Source organism: Agelaius phoeniceus, chromosome 3 (genome assembly GCF_051311805.1).
Source record: "Agelaius phoeniceus isolate bAgePho1 chromosome 3, bAgePho1.hap1, whole genome shotgun sequence".
In the NCBI taxonomy this organism is placed as follows: Eukaryota; Metazoa; Chordata; class Aves; order Passeriformes; family Icteridae; genus Agelaius; species Agelaius phoeniceus.
In genome coordinates, this window is record NC_135267.1 from 62,593,309 (window position 1) to 62,609,969 (window position 16,661).

The 16,661-nt window shown below is 38.6% G+C and overlaps 2 protein-coding genes across 16 annotated transcripts in view; one reads left to right on the forward strand and one right to left on the reverse strand.

Annotated features, from left to right (window-relative positions):
* Window positions 1–13,072, reverse strand: part of SERAC1 (serine active site containing 1) — a 25,591-nt gene extending 12,519 nt beyond the window's left edge. The window contains exons 1-10 of one of the 5 annotated variants that reach the window (XM_077175427.1): window positions 12,967–13,072; window positions 10,225–10,316; window positions 8,833–8,869; window positions 8,385–8,521; window positions 7,970–8,059; window positions 6,898–7,029; window positions 5,194–5,315; window positions 2,951–3,079; window positions 1,489–1,602; window positions 48–210 (exon numbers count right to left, since the gene is read on the reverse strand). In XM_077175427.1, coding sequence (XP_077031542.1) covers window positions 48–210; window positions 1,489–1,602; window positions 2,951–3,079; window positions 5,194–5,315; window positions 6,898–7,029; window positions 7,970–8,059; window positions 8,385–8,521; window positions 8,833–8,869; window positions 10,225–10,315 — 1,015 coding nt within the window. In that variant the 5' untranslated portion in view covers window position 10,316; window positions 12,967–13,072. Of the gene's footprint in view, window positions 1–47; window positions 211–1,488; window positions 1,603–2,950; window positions 3,080–5,193; window positions 5,316–6,897; window positions 7,030–7,969; window positions 8,060–8,384; window positions 8,522–8,832; window positions 8,870–9,555; window positions 9,734–10,224; window positions 10,317–12,676; window positions 12,893–12,966 lie in introns of those variants that run through there. The other 4 variants (XM_054628596.2, XM_077175430.1, XM_077175429.1 and 1 more) reach the window with 4 other exon arrangements.
* Window positions 13,032–16,454, forward strand: GTF2H5 (general transcription factor IIH subunit 5). Of its 11 annotated transcripts, XM_077175432.1 has the most exons (4): window positions 13,099–13,178; window positions 13,265–13,307; window positions 14,378–14,473; window positions 16,054–16,454. In XM_077175432.1, the coding sequence occupies exons 3-4, from the start codon at window positions 14,439–14,441 to the stop codon at window positions 16,232–16,234; spliced, it is 216 nt and encodes a 71-aa protein (XP_077031547.1). In that variant the 5' UTR covers window positions 13,099–13,178; window positions 13,265–13,307; window positions 14,378–14,438; the 3' UTR covers window positions 16,235–16,454. The 11 variants fall into 11 exon arrangements, with proteins under 11 accessions (XP_077031549.1, XP_054486686.2, XP_054486687.1 ...); XM_077175434.1 differs by lacking the exon at window positions 13,265–13,307 and having other exon boundaries at window positions 13,032–13,132; XM_054630711.2 differs by lacking the exon at window positions 13,265–13,307 and having other exon boundaries at window positions 13,065–13,178.
* Window positions 16,455–16,661: the final 207 nt, after the last annotated feature.

Genomic DNA, 16,661 nt, shown 5'->3' on the forward strand with positions numbered 1-16,661 from the left:
GAAACTTTTTGAGTAGAAATCTACCACTGAGAGAGCTTTCCTTTTACCTGCACGTACTATGGATGAGTGCAGATGTTCATCCAAAGCCATATTCCCAATAATGCGGATTATGTTCCTCTGGATCTTTGCTGAATCTTTACGTAGCTGATATATCCTCTGCAGTAGCTGGAGGCCTCCTTTAGCTTCAATTTTATCACAGTGAGAGGAAATCTGGCATTACAAAGCAAATGCAGTGACAATAAATAGACATTCTGCAAAAGGTTAATTCATAAATTAGGGAGTTTTAAGAAGCAGGTATAACACAGCCCTTGTTGCATAGAAATTAGATTAATCTAGAATTTATTATGCCATGTTTGAAGAGGAAATAGATGTTTTAATATGCAAAATGCATAATTCCTATGAATTGACAACTTTAAAATCTGTGAGTATTACCTCTCTACCCTTCTTCATGTCTGAGGGAGATGAAATGGTCTCCACTTGGCATGATCAAATTTCAACTCAAGTTCGAGAGTCTGAACAGGTCAATTGTCTGTATTTGCTAAAGCACTATCTCAACCAGAGCCACTTGTCCACCACCCAAAATGCAATCATTATAATTCCTTCTCTTCAAAATGAAAAAGATTTTTTTACATTCCAAATAGTACTGCTATCATTACTGATCCTAAGACAAACAATTTAGTCCAGATGAATATGCAGAGTGGCTTTGGAACTGCTGATATCCTCAAGCCTGTAGCTTTCAACAGGCATTTGGAATGAGTACAGTCACAACTTGCTTAAACTGAAAATCTCGAATATAACAAATTCTAGACTAAGTCAGAATTTCTATGTATGTGAAAGATGTGAAAAGAATACCAGGAAGCTGCACTTTTTCCATCCCAATTATCAGTAACCATTTGGTGTTCTTGACATTGTTTTTCAGCATTCTAGGCTTCTGAACAATTAAGCGTACACAGAAAAATGTAGCAATAGGAAACAAGAAGCAACACTGTTACAAAATGTCTTCCATACTCCTCATCTGTGTCTGCAAAAGCAGACTGGTCCTGGGAAGACCACTGTATTATTAGCTGTTTGCTGTGCAATATTCTGCCCAAAGAATACCTTTGTGCATGGGTAAGGTTTGCATTCTGTTCTGGTTTCTAATTAGAGTGAATTCATGACACTATTTTGCTTTGTGAAAACCAGGCATTACATCCTCAGAGCTGCCCTTTTACCTCTTCAAAGACACATACTTTTATAGTACAGGGGAACTTGTAAGGGCGAATAAGAAACAACAACAAAACTTACAGACACTTCCTCATGTAAAAAAAAACCCTACTGTGTTACAGCAAAGTGCTCATTTCACACCCATCTCAGCTGTTTAAACATTCTTACAGAAGGAGAAAGGGGTAGGAGACAAGGAAATGACAACTCCTTCCCAATACATGAGAGTGAATTAGAGAGGAATGTCTATAAATGTAGCTTTTCAGTTACAGTTTGAAGACAAATTACCTTAGAATGCTGTACTAAAGCCTGCAAGCAAAAGAGTTCCACTGTCTCTGAAGGGACTTTACTCAATGTCTCACAATATGGAAGTCCATTTCCTCCAAAACACCATAAGCCTCCCTGAAATGAAAAACCATAAAAATAGTAACACATTTCAAATGGCTACATAAAAAAAAATTATTTCTAATCTAGAATGTTAAGTGTGTAATGATCTATAGAAATTGCTTTAAAGAGTGCACAGCATGCATGCACTTCTCAAAACGTACAAATTACACAACAGTACATCATAAAAGTATTTACTATTTTTAACTGGAAATATTAACTACATTTTCAGTGTGGTCTCCTTAGTCTATTAACTTCAAAACATAAAATAAAGGGGGAAAATGTATTATTTTCATTTTGTTAATGAATGTCATCTTTTAAGATCATTTGCTTAAGCATAAAAAAGCAAGAATCAGCGTAACTCTAGACTTGCAAAACTTAGAAGAGGAGGAAGAAAGGTCTTCAATATGTGGCACAGCCTCAGAAGACCAGTCTCTCAATCACACAGCAGAAAGACCAACATAACCTCGATAAAAATCAAAATACTTCCAAGTGTGATGTCTTACCAAAGCTCCCTTTGTAGCACGAGCTCTGGCTGTGAAAATAGTAAAGGAGTGATAGTGTAAAAATAGCACACATAACTCTGTCATAGAAAATAAGGAGTTATTGCACTCTGGAAACTCTAAACCAAGACTGACAAGCATTGTTATTAAAATGACATTCATTTTTGTTATTGCATCTTGTAAAAAATAACAATCACTGATTAAGAAAGTTAGAACTTTTAAACAACAAAAAGTAAAATTCACAAGAGAGAGTGGATCAAACTGACATAAATATTATTTTTAAACAATAATGGCACTTTAAATGACATTCCTAAAGCCACTTAGGAAGTTGCTGCACAGACACATTTGGAGAATTCCTAGATCCAGGTCCAAACAGACCATAGACTACTGCAGTTCTGGTTTGGGGGACCTATTTCAAAGAGGCACTTCCAAGTGATGTAACAGAGTTTACTATTTAAGGTGTGCTAATAACCTACCATTTTACTAGAGACTTAAGAGAGGTTTAATAATCTCAGCAGTAAAAGAACATTCAAACAACAGTAAGATGAAATGTGAAAAATCATTTTATGAGCACTATAAGGGGAAGGAATGTTTTCAACAGAGTGTTGAAATGTCTGCTTAATGGGAAGGCTTGTAAGATATAATCCTTAACTACACCTTTCAACTAGTACGGCTAAAAATATAAACAAGCTTTCAAGCAGACAAACTGTATTTAGAAGAGATCTTGTTCATGTTCTACACTCACAAAGTGTCTGTACTTCTCTTCCTCTCACAATGATAAAAAATATAGAAAAAGATTTATATCTTCGAGCTCTGCAGGCACAAAGAACCCAAGCAGTTCTGTTCTGCAGATGGGAACTCACCATTTGCGCAGCAAGAGTCTGGCTACTTTCACGTAACGCAAGAGATGTGAAGTACTGGACACATGGATCAAGCCCAGTCTGAGGTAAAGACACCAACAACAAACGAAGTTCATCTTCTATGGGATAGTCCTGTGAGAAGTAAGCATGAACAGCTTTTAGGTTGTTTTGCTCAAAGCAGGAAGCAAAATGCAGAAGAGAGGAATATCTGAAATAATGGAATCAGCCATACTAATGAGGCCATAAAATCTGAACCTTGGACTTAAGTGCTCTGCAGCTTCAGTTTAATAGTTTTATCTGTAAAGACTTTAGAAACTGATAATTACAAAATCACCAAATAAATTACAAAAAGCAAGCTTTACATTTCATATTTTGGTGACATTATCCCGATGGTTCCAAAGACCAGAAGAAAAACCAATTCCTCTTAGCAGAGGAATCTTAAAAGTTCATCCTTAACTAATAGAAATTTTCAAGAATCATAAAATACTTAGCGTTGCAAGTGACCCACAAGGATCATAGAAGTCCAACTCCTGGTCCTACACAAGACCACCCCAAGAATCACACCATGTGCCTGAGAGCATTGTCCAAAAGCTGCTTGAGTTCTGTCAGGCTTGGGGCCATGACCACTTCCCTGGGGAGCCTGTTCCAGTGCTCAACCACCCCCTGGGTGAAAAACTTTTCCTGATATCCAACCTAAAGCTTCCCTGACAGAGCTTCAGGCCATTCCCTCAGGTCCTGTCACTGGTCACCAGAGTGAAGAGATTAGTGTCTGCCTCTCAGCTTCCCCTCACAAGGAATTTGTGACTGCAGTGGTCTCCCCTCAGTCTCCTCCAGGCTGAACAGCCAAGTGAACTCAGCCACTCCTCATGTGGCCTCCTCCAGGCCATCCACCATCTTTGCTGTCCTCCTTTGGACACTCTCTAATAGTCTAATATCTTTTTTATACTGCAGTGCCCAAAACTGCACACAGTGCTCAAGGGGAGGCCACACCCCTGCAGAGCAGAGGGGGACAACCACCTTCCTCATCCACCAACTTGTGATGCTGTACTTTTGGTACTGCAACATTAAAATTAATGTATAAATTATTAGTAAAAAATTAAGACATTTCTTTTAATGTTTGGTCTGAAAAATTAATATAAGTATCAGTATAACAATCCATATATTGATTGATAGATTCAACAAAGTAATTTCATTTGCTCACCATCATTGAACTTGCTGTTATTCTAATTCTTTGATAAAATCAGAGATGGAGACTTATTTGCATAAAGTTGCCACAATGATTTGCTTCAACTTCCTGAGCAGCAGATTGGCAACACTTAGCTTCAATCACCTAGCAATCACACTGCTGTAAAAATATATCCACAACCATATACTGGTGTAACCTAGTATTTTAAGGACTAGCAGGTAGAGATCCACTATCACATAATGTTACAAAGGCAAGAAAGCAAAAACTGAGAACATCACACCCAATCAAAGCTGATATTCAGAGTTCTGTTGGTTAAGATACACGGGTATTTTCTGACAGGGCCTTCTGCCCCTCTTCATTCTATTAGCATTCCAAAACACCTTGTATATTATAGTTCATATGTGAGCTCTGTTTGTTGAAGAAGCTGATGACATGACTCCTCAGACCATCATATATATATAACATATACATACATTTAAAATGTGTTAAGCTATCATATATATATAACATATACATACATTTAAAATGTGTTAAGCTAATTTTTAACTTAAAAATAAAGCAAGGCCAAATTTATCCAATAAGGATCTGCTGGCACCCAAAAGCTGGCAGTGAAGAGGTGGGCCTACAGTAGAGCACCAAGTACTACTGAGGAGGCAAAGGCCTCCAGGAGCATGCTCTGCTCCTGTGTAGGATTCTGTCAGTGTCAACAATGCAATCCAGGATGATTTCTTCACATTGCCTACTGGATAGAGACAAGCAGTGTGTCTGTCAGACTAGTAAGTGGCTCAGACTTCACTGCTTGTAAATATGTCATGTGGATAACAGTCCAAGAATAATAATTGATCAATACTTCCAACCTTATTTCTTTCCATCATGCCACTCCCTAATGCAGATATACCCACCCCAAGGGTGTATCATATATTAGTTTTTTGTATTTTGGTATTTTACTACTAGTCAGTTACTTTAGAAGAACTTCACTTTCAACAAAGTTAACAACAAAAGTAGTAAAAAAGAAGTAAGCAAGTAAGAATCATCTAATGCCCACTTTCCTTTTACTTACAGTCTTTATTTTTGGCAATGGAGGTGGAGGCAGGAAAAAGCGAAGGTCAACATCTTTGGATCGAGCCAAACCTATAGCAGTCCTTTGATCACAGGTTTGAGCAACTGTGACATACTGATAATCTGTTGTACAAGAATGTTAAGAGTTAAAACTAACCTTAAATACTTAATTTTGTTTTAAATGAAGTTTGTGATCTACTTTGCAAATATACTTGAAAAGAAGAACCATCTCTCTGCAGTCTACTTACAAAAACCTTTTGTAAGGTAGATTTGTAAGTAGATTTTCTAACCACAAATTCCAAAAGTTAAAAACTGCAGATGTTAGACCAGCACTACACTGAGCTGAAATACACTTGGGCACTAACTGCTCTTTATAGCACAGTTTGGTAATTCAGTGGCAAACTGAAGGAAAAGAAAATAAAACCTTGAAGTGGATCAACGCTTTTTTCTACAAAAATTTTCTTCTATTCCTGTTACTGTTATACAATTCTAGAACAAAACTGACAAGCCATTTAAAAGATACTTTTCAGTCAGAAGATTGATACTTTTCACAGTCAGAAGATTGTAGATTGGCAACACTTTTCCTTTGGTGGAGGTAATTTATACCTGCAAACTGAACTCACTGGAGCCGAACACTTTGTCCTAGTTGTGAAAAATCAGCACATACTTTCAGTCCTAAACTTTCTTTGACTTGGTTTTGAAGCATCAGGTTAAAAAAAGCCTGTTTCCCTCATGAGGCAGCTGGCAAGAATAATTAATGTTTGTGAAATGTCCAAATACTTCAACAATGAGCACTACAGAGAAAGGGAGTTAACAAAAGGCACTAAATTTCTGATACTGGACATCTTGTGCTCTGAAATCACCTGCTAAGAGTATTCATCTACACAGAACAAAACTCAGTTTTGGTAGATCCTAGCTTTGAAACATTATCAAACACAGTTTGCTGGTGTAAATTCCCTGTGGAAATTATTTAGAATTTTAAAAAGGCAATTTGAAACAAGATAAATCCCATGGTGTGGAATTGCATTGGAAAAGTGAAAGATCCACAACTGACTAAATCACCAAAACAAGAGTTGGAATGTCACCTAGTTTATGTAGCCTGGTGGTGGAGAGGAAAGGAGGAAACACAAATACACATACATACACCTCCCCTTTACTTGGGGTTTCAAGGATATTTGCTGCTAGAGCAAGAGGGAGAACTTATTACTATTAATAACTAGGGCAAAAAATGTCTTACAGATAATGCTTGCATGTACCAGCCCTCTACCTCTGGTTTGTCATTACAACCTATCAGCTCCTAACCAATTTTTATTAACTTAACCAATGACCTTAAACTCATTCTTACAGAGGCTTATTAAAAAAAAAAAAAACCACTAGCAAAACTTGTGACTGCATTAGCAATCCCAACAGAAAACCCAAGGAACCAAAGAGCATGAACTGCTCTCCATGCCACAGCAATGGTTACAATCCTGTGGTGGGGAAACTGAGAGATGCCTGCACTGCAGACACTCACTGTATCAGGGCATTAGGAAAGAACAGCTACTTGATATGTAAATAATTCCCCCACATTTTAGACCAAATTTCAGAGCATATTTATGCTTCTTGCAGCTACTAGCTTTTCTTCATGTTGTCAGCAGACTTGGAACAGCTAACTGAGACTCTGTGGAATTTTTGGGACAAATTAGGTTACATCAGCATACATTACCATGCCAGTGACTGTTGCTTGCCAGGTCTTGTACAGCCTGCAGTCGGATTGCTTTGTCTTCTGACTGAGTTCTCTTTAAGAGAAGCCATAAGGCACACTCATGATCTTCTCCATCAAAGGTACTGAATTGTTCTTTGACCAGGAAACAAATTAAATCCAAGTTATTATTAATGAGCATTTTAACCAGCCACATTTCTATTAGTGGAGTACAGAAATATGTAGTTTTTAAATATTTGAGTATTACTTGTTCACAGTAATTTAGAGTGTAACATTTTAACCTTAAATTAGTACAATGAACAAGGACAGAATGACATCAGTAAAATGCTGATCCTAAAATGTTGAGATTGTCTCATTTTAGTGGCACCAAGTTGATATTTCATGTATCTACATGACAGACACAACCCCTGGCTGGCACTTACCAACCAGAATTACCAGCAGGAGCTGCAAATTATTAGAAACTCTTGAGGCTCTGACCTTGAAGAATTGATTTCATAAGATGACAGTGGAGATGCACATTGCTATAATCATTTAACAGAGAGTTAAATGAGAATAGACAGTATGCCTCAGGAGCAGAGTTTCTGATAGGAATGGAAATTCTTGTTTCAAATTACTTGAAAAAGCAGTAACACTGATCCAAAAAACTGCGCTGCTTTCAGTTAATACTGTCAATTTTGATGAAAGCATACATACTTTTCTAGAATGAGATTTTGAGAGTACTTCATCCCACAAACACCTTTTTTACACAAAAATGATATCAAATATTAACTTGGTATCTTAAATTTTAAATCACTTCTGGAACAAGGAAAAAAACAACCCTCAAATATCCTTATAACCATCACTTTCACTTACTTTAAGAAAATAAACTGTTCTAATACACAGAAAATAGACAACTGACTGATAACTAGACTGATATAATAAATATAAATATAGAAATTGTAAGCTATATTATCACTATTTCAAGGACAAAAGAACATGTTAACTTTGTAAGAAGAAATGTTTTACTCCCTAATTGCCCTACTTCTTACTGTTAAAAAATAATCACCATAGATAAAGTCCTACTTTTAATACCTACCACTAAAAGGCCTCCGGAAGATTTTGGCTTCTGTTTCTAGAATTCTCCTCACTGCTTTATGGATTTCTTTTCTGGCTTTGTATGTAATTCCTACAAGAGTATTTTTATATTACTGGAAGTCTGAAAGACAGTTCCCTCACCTCACATTTCGTAAATATATGGAAAAAGAAATATACACACATATACATATAGACATTGTATAAAGATAATTATTTGATGTATAGAGAACTATGTATAGAAAGAACTATCTTAAAAAAAACCCCAAACCAGTCAGCAGCTTAAAATAAATTTGGTGACATTTCTTGGTAACAGATTTCAGGAAATATAATTTTACTTGTTATGTAAGGATGACCTCCAGAGACATTCTACTCTCTTAGAATTCTGTTTTTAGAACTCAAACAATTATGCATCTTACCTTGATATTCACTTGGACTTAGAGAAGCTGTACGTACGTATATATAGGATTTCAGTTTTTCTTGATGTAGAGCTTGAGTATCGATTTTCAGTAACTTATTTAAGGACAGGACCTCATAGGTAATGAATACAAAGCCTCTTTAAAGAAAAAAAGAGCTGCATATGAATATCAACTAAAACAACATAATAAAAAAAATAGCAATCACACTGGCATAAACCATAGAGATTTTACAAAATACATAATAGTCTGTAGATTATTTTGATTTAGCAAAGTAGAGAAAAGGTTATAAAATACTTGAAATTAGTTATAACTATCAGAAATTGTGCTTCAAGACTATATTCTACCATGTCTAACGTCCCCTAATACTATCACATTTTTTGAAAGATACACGTATTAAAATTTTAACCATATCTTCAAGTTACATATATGTTCATTGGTTACAACTTACCCTAGTATAAGTGATCCAGTTACCTTTGCAACTTTTCCTTGAAAAAATCAAAACCAAATGTCAAACAAAGTTGTGTGCATCACCTCAATAAAAGCACAGTTACCATTTGATTATCAGACAGTAAGAATACAAATCATTAAGAACAAGCTTTAAAAAAAAATTCTATTGCTCTCTAGCTTTCAAGAAATTAATAGCCAAAATTTACAACTGGAGAAAACATTACTTGATTCAGATTTCCTGCTCTCCTAAGCAAGATGATAAAACATGTATCCTGTCAGTGCCATTTATTTTGAATATTGCTACCTCTCAATTGCATGCACTGCTCAGCTATCAGAAACAACAGTGAACTTTCTCTGCCTGTAACACTAGCAGTGATTTCGAACTCAAAATCATTTTAAGAAGTTAACGTTTTCCTACATGTTGCAGCTATTTCTGCAGTGTATATTATTACATACAGGACTATGTATGTTTTTGAGAAATCCTGCAGAGTCTCCATAAGCAAATATATTTAAAAAAAAAATTCAATTTAATCTAATGTATAAAGCAAACAGATAATAAATACATGCTGCTTGCAACAATTTGCCTTTTAAATAAAATTATTCCTTCCAGATTTCAGCTACTTTGTATCTACAAAGTCCATCTGATTATCTGGATATAAGGATCTCTATCCAGAGAAACTCTTATCATTACCAGCAGCAGCAAACCCAATGTAACACATCTCACCTATCATGAATAATTTCTTTTCCTCAGCATGAATTGGGAGACTTGCCCCACAACCACTGCTATCAGCTTCCATCTTTGTGAGGCCATAAGAATTTTGCATGCAGACAAGAGGCATCAGCTACATGTTGAAGAAATAACTGGCAGAGAAGTTTGAAAAAGAAAAAAAATGCAATGCTTCCTGTAGAGGAGAAATTGAAATATCCTATCTTTAATGCTCAGAAATAAATTTCAGAACTGTAAGATTTGTCATTATATGCTGAAGACACCAAAGAAAACGGAGACTAAGCAGAGCTTGAAGTAAATAAGGAAAAAGAAATAATAGAAACAAGTTTTATTCACTGTTTATGAATGTAACTATTTCATGGCTCTAGAGATTACAAAAAAATCAGATACAAGTGGAATTGAGGATAGTTTAAGGAGATCACATTTAGTTAGGGAAAGACCCTCATCTAGTGTTCATATCTGTTCCCACATAATCTGCTGGTGTCATATTACATATCACCATGCAAAGCAAGGTCAGAAGCAGAGAGCAGAGAGCAGGAACAAACAGAAGCTTTTAATCACTAAGCATTCAAGGGCTTAAAGCTTCTGTATTGTTTAATTAAGCATGGTGTCATGTCATTCCTTTTTATTAACACTTCAGATCAATACATAATGAACTCTACTTACTGATGTCATACCAGGGTAGGCGTTTTTTTGTGGTTGGACCAGAAGTTCCTATTTTTCTGTAGCAAAATACGCAGTAAGCAGCCACTGACATTCTGCATATTGAGGGGGAAAAAAAAAAGTAATGATTGATTTGAGAATTACAGCAGAAATCCTGTAGCATTTTTTTCCTGACTTTTTACAGCAAAGGTCATGATCGGAAAGGTCATAATAAACCATGTTTGTGTCATTTCACTCCATATAAAGCACTCTGATTAAAAAACTCTATAAATTTCTCAAATTATGGGCCGAATAATGGGCTGAGTTTCAATTATAAGAATACTTTAAAGCAGTTTTTTTATCAATTACGTTACTGTTCATTTTAGTGACTAAGTATCTCCAATTAACTTCTCTGCTTCTAAGTTTCCTCTCCTACTTCTTAGTCACTCTTCCCTAAATACCAGATATGGTCCTATCTCCATCAAGACATTACTCAGTATGACACGAGCTTTAGTACAACTTAGTAACCAACCCCTTTTAAAAGTTCATCATTTATTGTGTTGGCAAGTTCTATTTTGACTAACAAGACTTAAAGAGCTACTACATTAAAACGAACACTTTTTGCATACAGTGCAGAAGTAACACGAAACTCCTATCTTCTAAGTGAAATTTTAGTGTCTGCATTGGTGCAATTATACTAACTGAGTTAATGTGTTTATAGGGATGTAAAAACACACCAGTATCTCTCATATACTAATCAAATTCTTGTCAAATTAGCTCAATTTGACACAATCACGACTCAAAATGATAAAATGTCACATGTGTAAACCTGATGCTGAAATATGGAAGCCTGATATTCTCCTTGAATTTAAGGTAATCTCTACAGACCAAGAAAAGCGTTTATATCACTTTTATCATCCGTGTCCAACATCTGAACAAGGGAACTCTTTTTGTGTCCTTCCTTTAACATGTCTTCCCTCTTCTCTTATTTCCCCAAAAGTTTTGATTTTTCCCTTCTCTCTTGCTTGTGTTTGGGAGATTTTTGAAAAACAACAGCATTACCCCAGCATTGTCAAAATCACTGCAGACTTCTTTTTGACTTGTCATTTCAACATTTTTTATCCTTTCACTTCAACAGAGTACAACACACTATGAAACACTTAAGACTTTGACCATCAGTCCTCTAGAGACACCTCTCCTGCCTCCGAATTCCTTGTATCATGACAGCTCCTTTACCACCTTTACTCCCAGAATTACAGTACTCAAACGTCACAGACATATTTTATGAAAAACCTTTTGTTAGGATCTTTTCTGTTAAGAAGCTGAGAAGCTTCAGCTTCTCCATGTTTTGCTGCTTTGGAATGTGATTTGGAGAATTGTTTACCCAGCATGTGAAATTGTTTTTACTTGATGACCAATGACAGCCACCTGTGTCAAGGCTGTGAGCAGTCACAAGATTTTATTTTCATTCCATTACTTTCTACTGCTAGCCTTCTGATGAAATCCTTTCTTCTATTCTTTTAGTATAGTTTTAAGGTATCATTTTCTTTTAATATAATACATATAATAAAATAATAAATCAGCCTTCTGAAACATGGAGTCAAGATTCTCATCTCTTCCCTCGTCCTGGGACCCCTGCGAACACCACCACACTCACATTTACTCTTCTCTCTAACCACAGTCTGAAATAAACATATGGTTCAGTGACAGCAGGTGCCACAACTGTTAAAATTTAAAACATGCACTGCAAACACAGGAGGACAAAGTGAACACCACTCCTCTGCTGCCAGGAGCTCCTGTTCAGGTCCAAGAGCAAGCATCAAATTATCAAATGTTAAGGGTCTGGAATGGACCTTAAAGATCACCTAATCCCAAAACCCCTGCTATGGACAGGGGAACCTCTCACCAGACCATGCTGCTCATGGTCTCATCCAGCCTGGCCTTGAACACTTCCAAGGTTGGGGCATCCACAACCTTCCTAAGAAATCTGTTCCAGTGTCTCACCACCTGCAGAGCCAAGAATTTCTTTCATAATATCTAATCTAAATGTCTCCCCTTTTCGTTTGCACCCATTACTCCCTGCCCTATACCACAGTTCCTGATTAAGTGTAGGTCTTAATCAGTCTCTGACCTCCCTGTAGGACCCCTCAGACACTGGAAGGTTGCCGTGGGGTCTCCATGCAATCTTCTCTTCTCTAGGCTGAGCTGCCCCAACTTCTTCGCTCTTTTTTCACAGGGGACGTGCTCCAGCCCTCTTAGCAACTTCGTTGCCCTTCTCTAGGCTTGCTCTAGCAGCTCCGTGTCCTCCTGATGTGGGGGAGCCCCGGTGAGGTCTCACCAGAGCGGAGGAGGGGGCAGCATCGCCGCCCCGCCTCAGCCGATTGCTCTCGGGGCTGCGAGCGCGCACTGCCGGCTCTCGCTGAGCTTTTCACGCTTAGGCACATACAAATATAACGCAAAAGGAGCCATTTCGCACTGTTTCACAGCCGGCCCGGGCAGCTCCGAGCCCCGTCCCGCACCGGGCTGCGGTCCCCACCTACCCGCCAGTGACGGCGCAGCTAGGGCGTGTTAAAAAAAAAAAAAGACAAAAACACCATCGCAAACACAACTTCAGGCAATGCAACACATAAACGGGCAAGCAGCCAGGCGGGGGTGGCTCTGTGCCTCTTTCCAACAGGGAGGAACAGCGCACCCGTTACCCTGAGCCCCGGCCCGCCCTGCGCCGCCCGCCATCCCCGCGCCCCCCGCCCGGGCCGCAGCTCGCACCTTCCGCCTGCGCCGCCTCTCCCTGCGGGGGGCCCCGCGCGCCGCGTGACGCCATCGCGAGCGCCGGCAGCCCCGGCCAATCCGCGGGCGCTGCCGGGGGCCGGCGCGGGTCTGCGCATGCGCGGACGAGGCACTTCCTCCGGCAGGGAAGCGGCACGGAAGGAGGGTGGGTGTGAGGAAGCGGATCCCGGCAAACTCTGCGTGCGGCGGAGGTGAGGGAGCGGATCCCGGGGAAAGCCTCTGTGTGCCGCAGAGGTGAGGGAGCGGATCCCGGGGAAAGCCTCTGTGTGCCGCGGAGGTGAGGGAGCGGATCCCGGGGAAGGCCTCTGTGTGCGGCGGAGGTGAGGGAGCGGATCCCGAGGAAGGCCTCTGTGTGCCGCGGAGGCGAGGGAGCGGATCCGGGGTAAAGCCTCTGTGTGCCGCGGAGGTGAGGGACCGGAGCCCGGGGAAGGCCTCTGTGTGCCGCGGAGGTGAGGGACCGGAGCCCGGAGAAGGCCTCTGTGTGCGGCGGAGGTGAGGGAGCGGATCCCGGGGCAGCCCTCTGTGTCCGGTGGAGGTGAGGGAGTGGACCGGAGCCCCCGGGGACCTCTCTGCCCAAGGCGGAGGTGACGGGCAAGATGTACCAGCAACTCCTCTGGCGAGTAGCGTTGTCGTAAAGAGTCTTTGAGTTTAACCGAGGCGTTGTTTTTTTGGATTTGTGTGTGGAGCGTGTTGCGCTTTCAGATTTCCTGCGGTCGCCAGTGCTGTCATAGATGATAATATAATACTGGCTTTCGCATTTATAGATTAGCTTTTTACATCACAAGTAGTTTGATACGGTACAATTTATACTCAGTTTAACTGCTTTTGTATACTATAACCTGTCAGTTTGTGTTTGTACTGTATAGTTCATATGTATAGTTCATACAAATATTGTAAGCTTTAGCAAACTGTTAAAATGGAGACTAAAATCCTTCTATGTAGATAACTCAGAGAATGGTGTAAAGCAATTATGTTGTTTCTTACATCTGCGGACTGGCCTCCACAAGTGATGACAGCAACAGAAAACAGAGCTTAAGCATCTGGGAAGGATTTATCAATTCTTTGCTATTGGGCAGTGTGAAACAACAGGATAGAACTAAAAGAAGAAATAAAATATATGGACCTAATCTACAGAATGTCCTGCAGACAAGTCAAAGGTTAAAACCAAGCAAGAGAAACATCAAAATCTCAAAGGAACGTTTGACTAATGTATAAAGTAATGAATATGCATGTAACCCCAGCAATGTAACTATATATTGAGAACCTGATTTTAGGCTACCTCTGTGCTCTTTGGCTGTTTGCCAAAAGCACCCCAGCACTGGAAATTTGTCCTTCTTTTATCCTTTATTAAACATCTAAAAATCCTAAAGAGTGAACTCTGTTTTCACAGTGTGATCCAGAGCAGGGGTTGCTCTTGCCAACTCTTCAGCGTTCGTGAGGGAGCCGGGAAAATGGTGAATGTTCTGAAAGGTGTTCTGGTTGAGTGGTGAGTAACAGCATTTCCTGCCTCTCCTTGTGTCAAAGACTGTGTTTCTTTAGACCTGGAATTAACTGAAGAGCCCAGACAAAAGGAATTATTGTGGGAAGGGTGGTACTGAACAAGCAGAGAAAAGTGCAGCCTTTGGGGGAAGAAAGAGAAGGCAATTGTAGAAATCTTAATGCCAAACTCCTGTTTTTCTATTCAAGTGACTGTTTTCCACTTATGTCTAACCTCTTTAAGAAAAGAAAACTGCATATGAATATGGGGTAAAAAATAGGATGGCGAAGAAGTTAGCAATCACATTCTTATAAAAAATCCATTTTTTTTTCAAAATATATAACAGTCTGCAGATTACTTTAATTAAGTAGAGAAAAGGATGTAAAATACTTAAAATGAGCATTAACTATGAGAAGCTATGCTTCAAAGCTATATTCTACCATGTCTTATGGTCCCCTAATATTCTCCCCCTAACATTTTTTGAAAGGTACGCGAGTTAAAATTTTAGCTGTATATGTAAGTTATGTATAGGCTTGACAGGTATGACTGATCCTAGTACAAGTGATCCAGTTATCCTGGCAATTTTTCCTTGAAAATGTTAGATGCTCCCTCTTGTTCTTTGTATTGCTTGCAAACAGAGTTTCTTGCTGTTGTTGTTTATGAACAAAGTATTTCTCTACTGATTCTTGAGGGAGGCAAGGTAATCTTTCATTTCTCCTTTCCTGTTTTGTTTTTTTTTTTTTAATCAGCTCTAGATTGAATTCAATGCAAGGCAAACATATGGTTCTGTTTGTAGATCATATTCAAAAGGAATGTGCTTGGAGTTGGTAAATGTCAGCTTTTGGTGTAGGTGCAATGTACCTGTTTTCATATAATCTCACCTCTGGATTGAGACTCAGGCCCCTGGCTACCTCCAAAATTAAAGGAAGCATCACTCAAGATTTGTGGGGTCATTGTATAGCATTAAATGATGTATAAGATTTCTGCTGTACACTTAATCTCTTAATATGTTTGCAATCTATATCTGCACAAAAGCAGTTCTATACTTCCAAAATGTTTTCTTCTAAACATGTAAATTTTATTTAGAAGGTGACATTGTGACTGTTCAGTTAGAGTGTGAGAAATGTATAATTCTTATGTGAGCATTCTTTGTCTGTGCTCCACTACTTGTATGAGATCTGTGTTCTCCTCTCTTCTGGTTATCCTTATGCTTTAAGGAAACATGTTTTTATGAGGCTATTGCTGAAATCAGAAATGTAAGTTCAGTCTTGCCTTTTTAAGGGTTGGACTTTTGAATTTTAGTTTTGGTTTGAGTGTTTTTGAAGCTGCCTTAGCAGCAGCAAACAAAATCTTCTCTGCTAATCAAGCAGAGATTGGTTCTACTCATTAGACTTTATTACCATTTTATTTTTGTCTCTATAGTAACCAAAACTACTTGGAAAGAGACGACTTTTACTAAACAAACTGTATTTAAGCTGAGAAAATTAATTCCACTTTTTCTAAACCCTTTGGGAATGTCTTTGAATGGCGTTTCTTCTGCTTGCAGCTGTAACTGTGAGTTGGGGTCTGATGTGTGTTTGTCTCTACAGTGACCCTGCAATGAAGCAGTTTCTACTCTACTTGGATGAGTCAAATGCTTTGGGAAAGAAGTTCATCATACAAGACCTGGATGAAACTCATGTCTTTGTGTTAGCTGAGTTGGTCAACTTCCTCCAGGAGAGAGTGGGCGAGCTAATGGACCAGAACTCGTTTCCTATTACTCAGAAGTGAGAATAACCAGAGAAATGAGATTACTGCAAGTTTTGGAACAGTGAATTTCAATAGTTTGAGTTGTTCCTGTTTTAATAGATAACACTGTGGCATGTAAGTTCTACATAGAAGTGGCTACTATAGAAAATGCATCATTTTCATAGACAAAATAGTCTGGAATTGGATTTTGTTTCTCATTTTGAAAGAATGTGGTATCTTTATTAAAAGACTTAAAATTATACACTTGAGGAGTTCCCTTGAGAATTTTTGATGCATGCTCTGGTTTTCATTTAGGTTTTTATCTTGCAAGATGATATGACACAAAAAGTAGTGTAGTGTTTCTGTATTGGAATGCTCTATGAGGTCTTCTGACCTGTCGTGTTCCTGTGCGTGATTGAATCGGATTATAGCGTGACTGATAGAAAGTAAAGAATGTCTGTTGAATCTG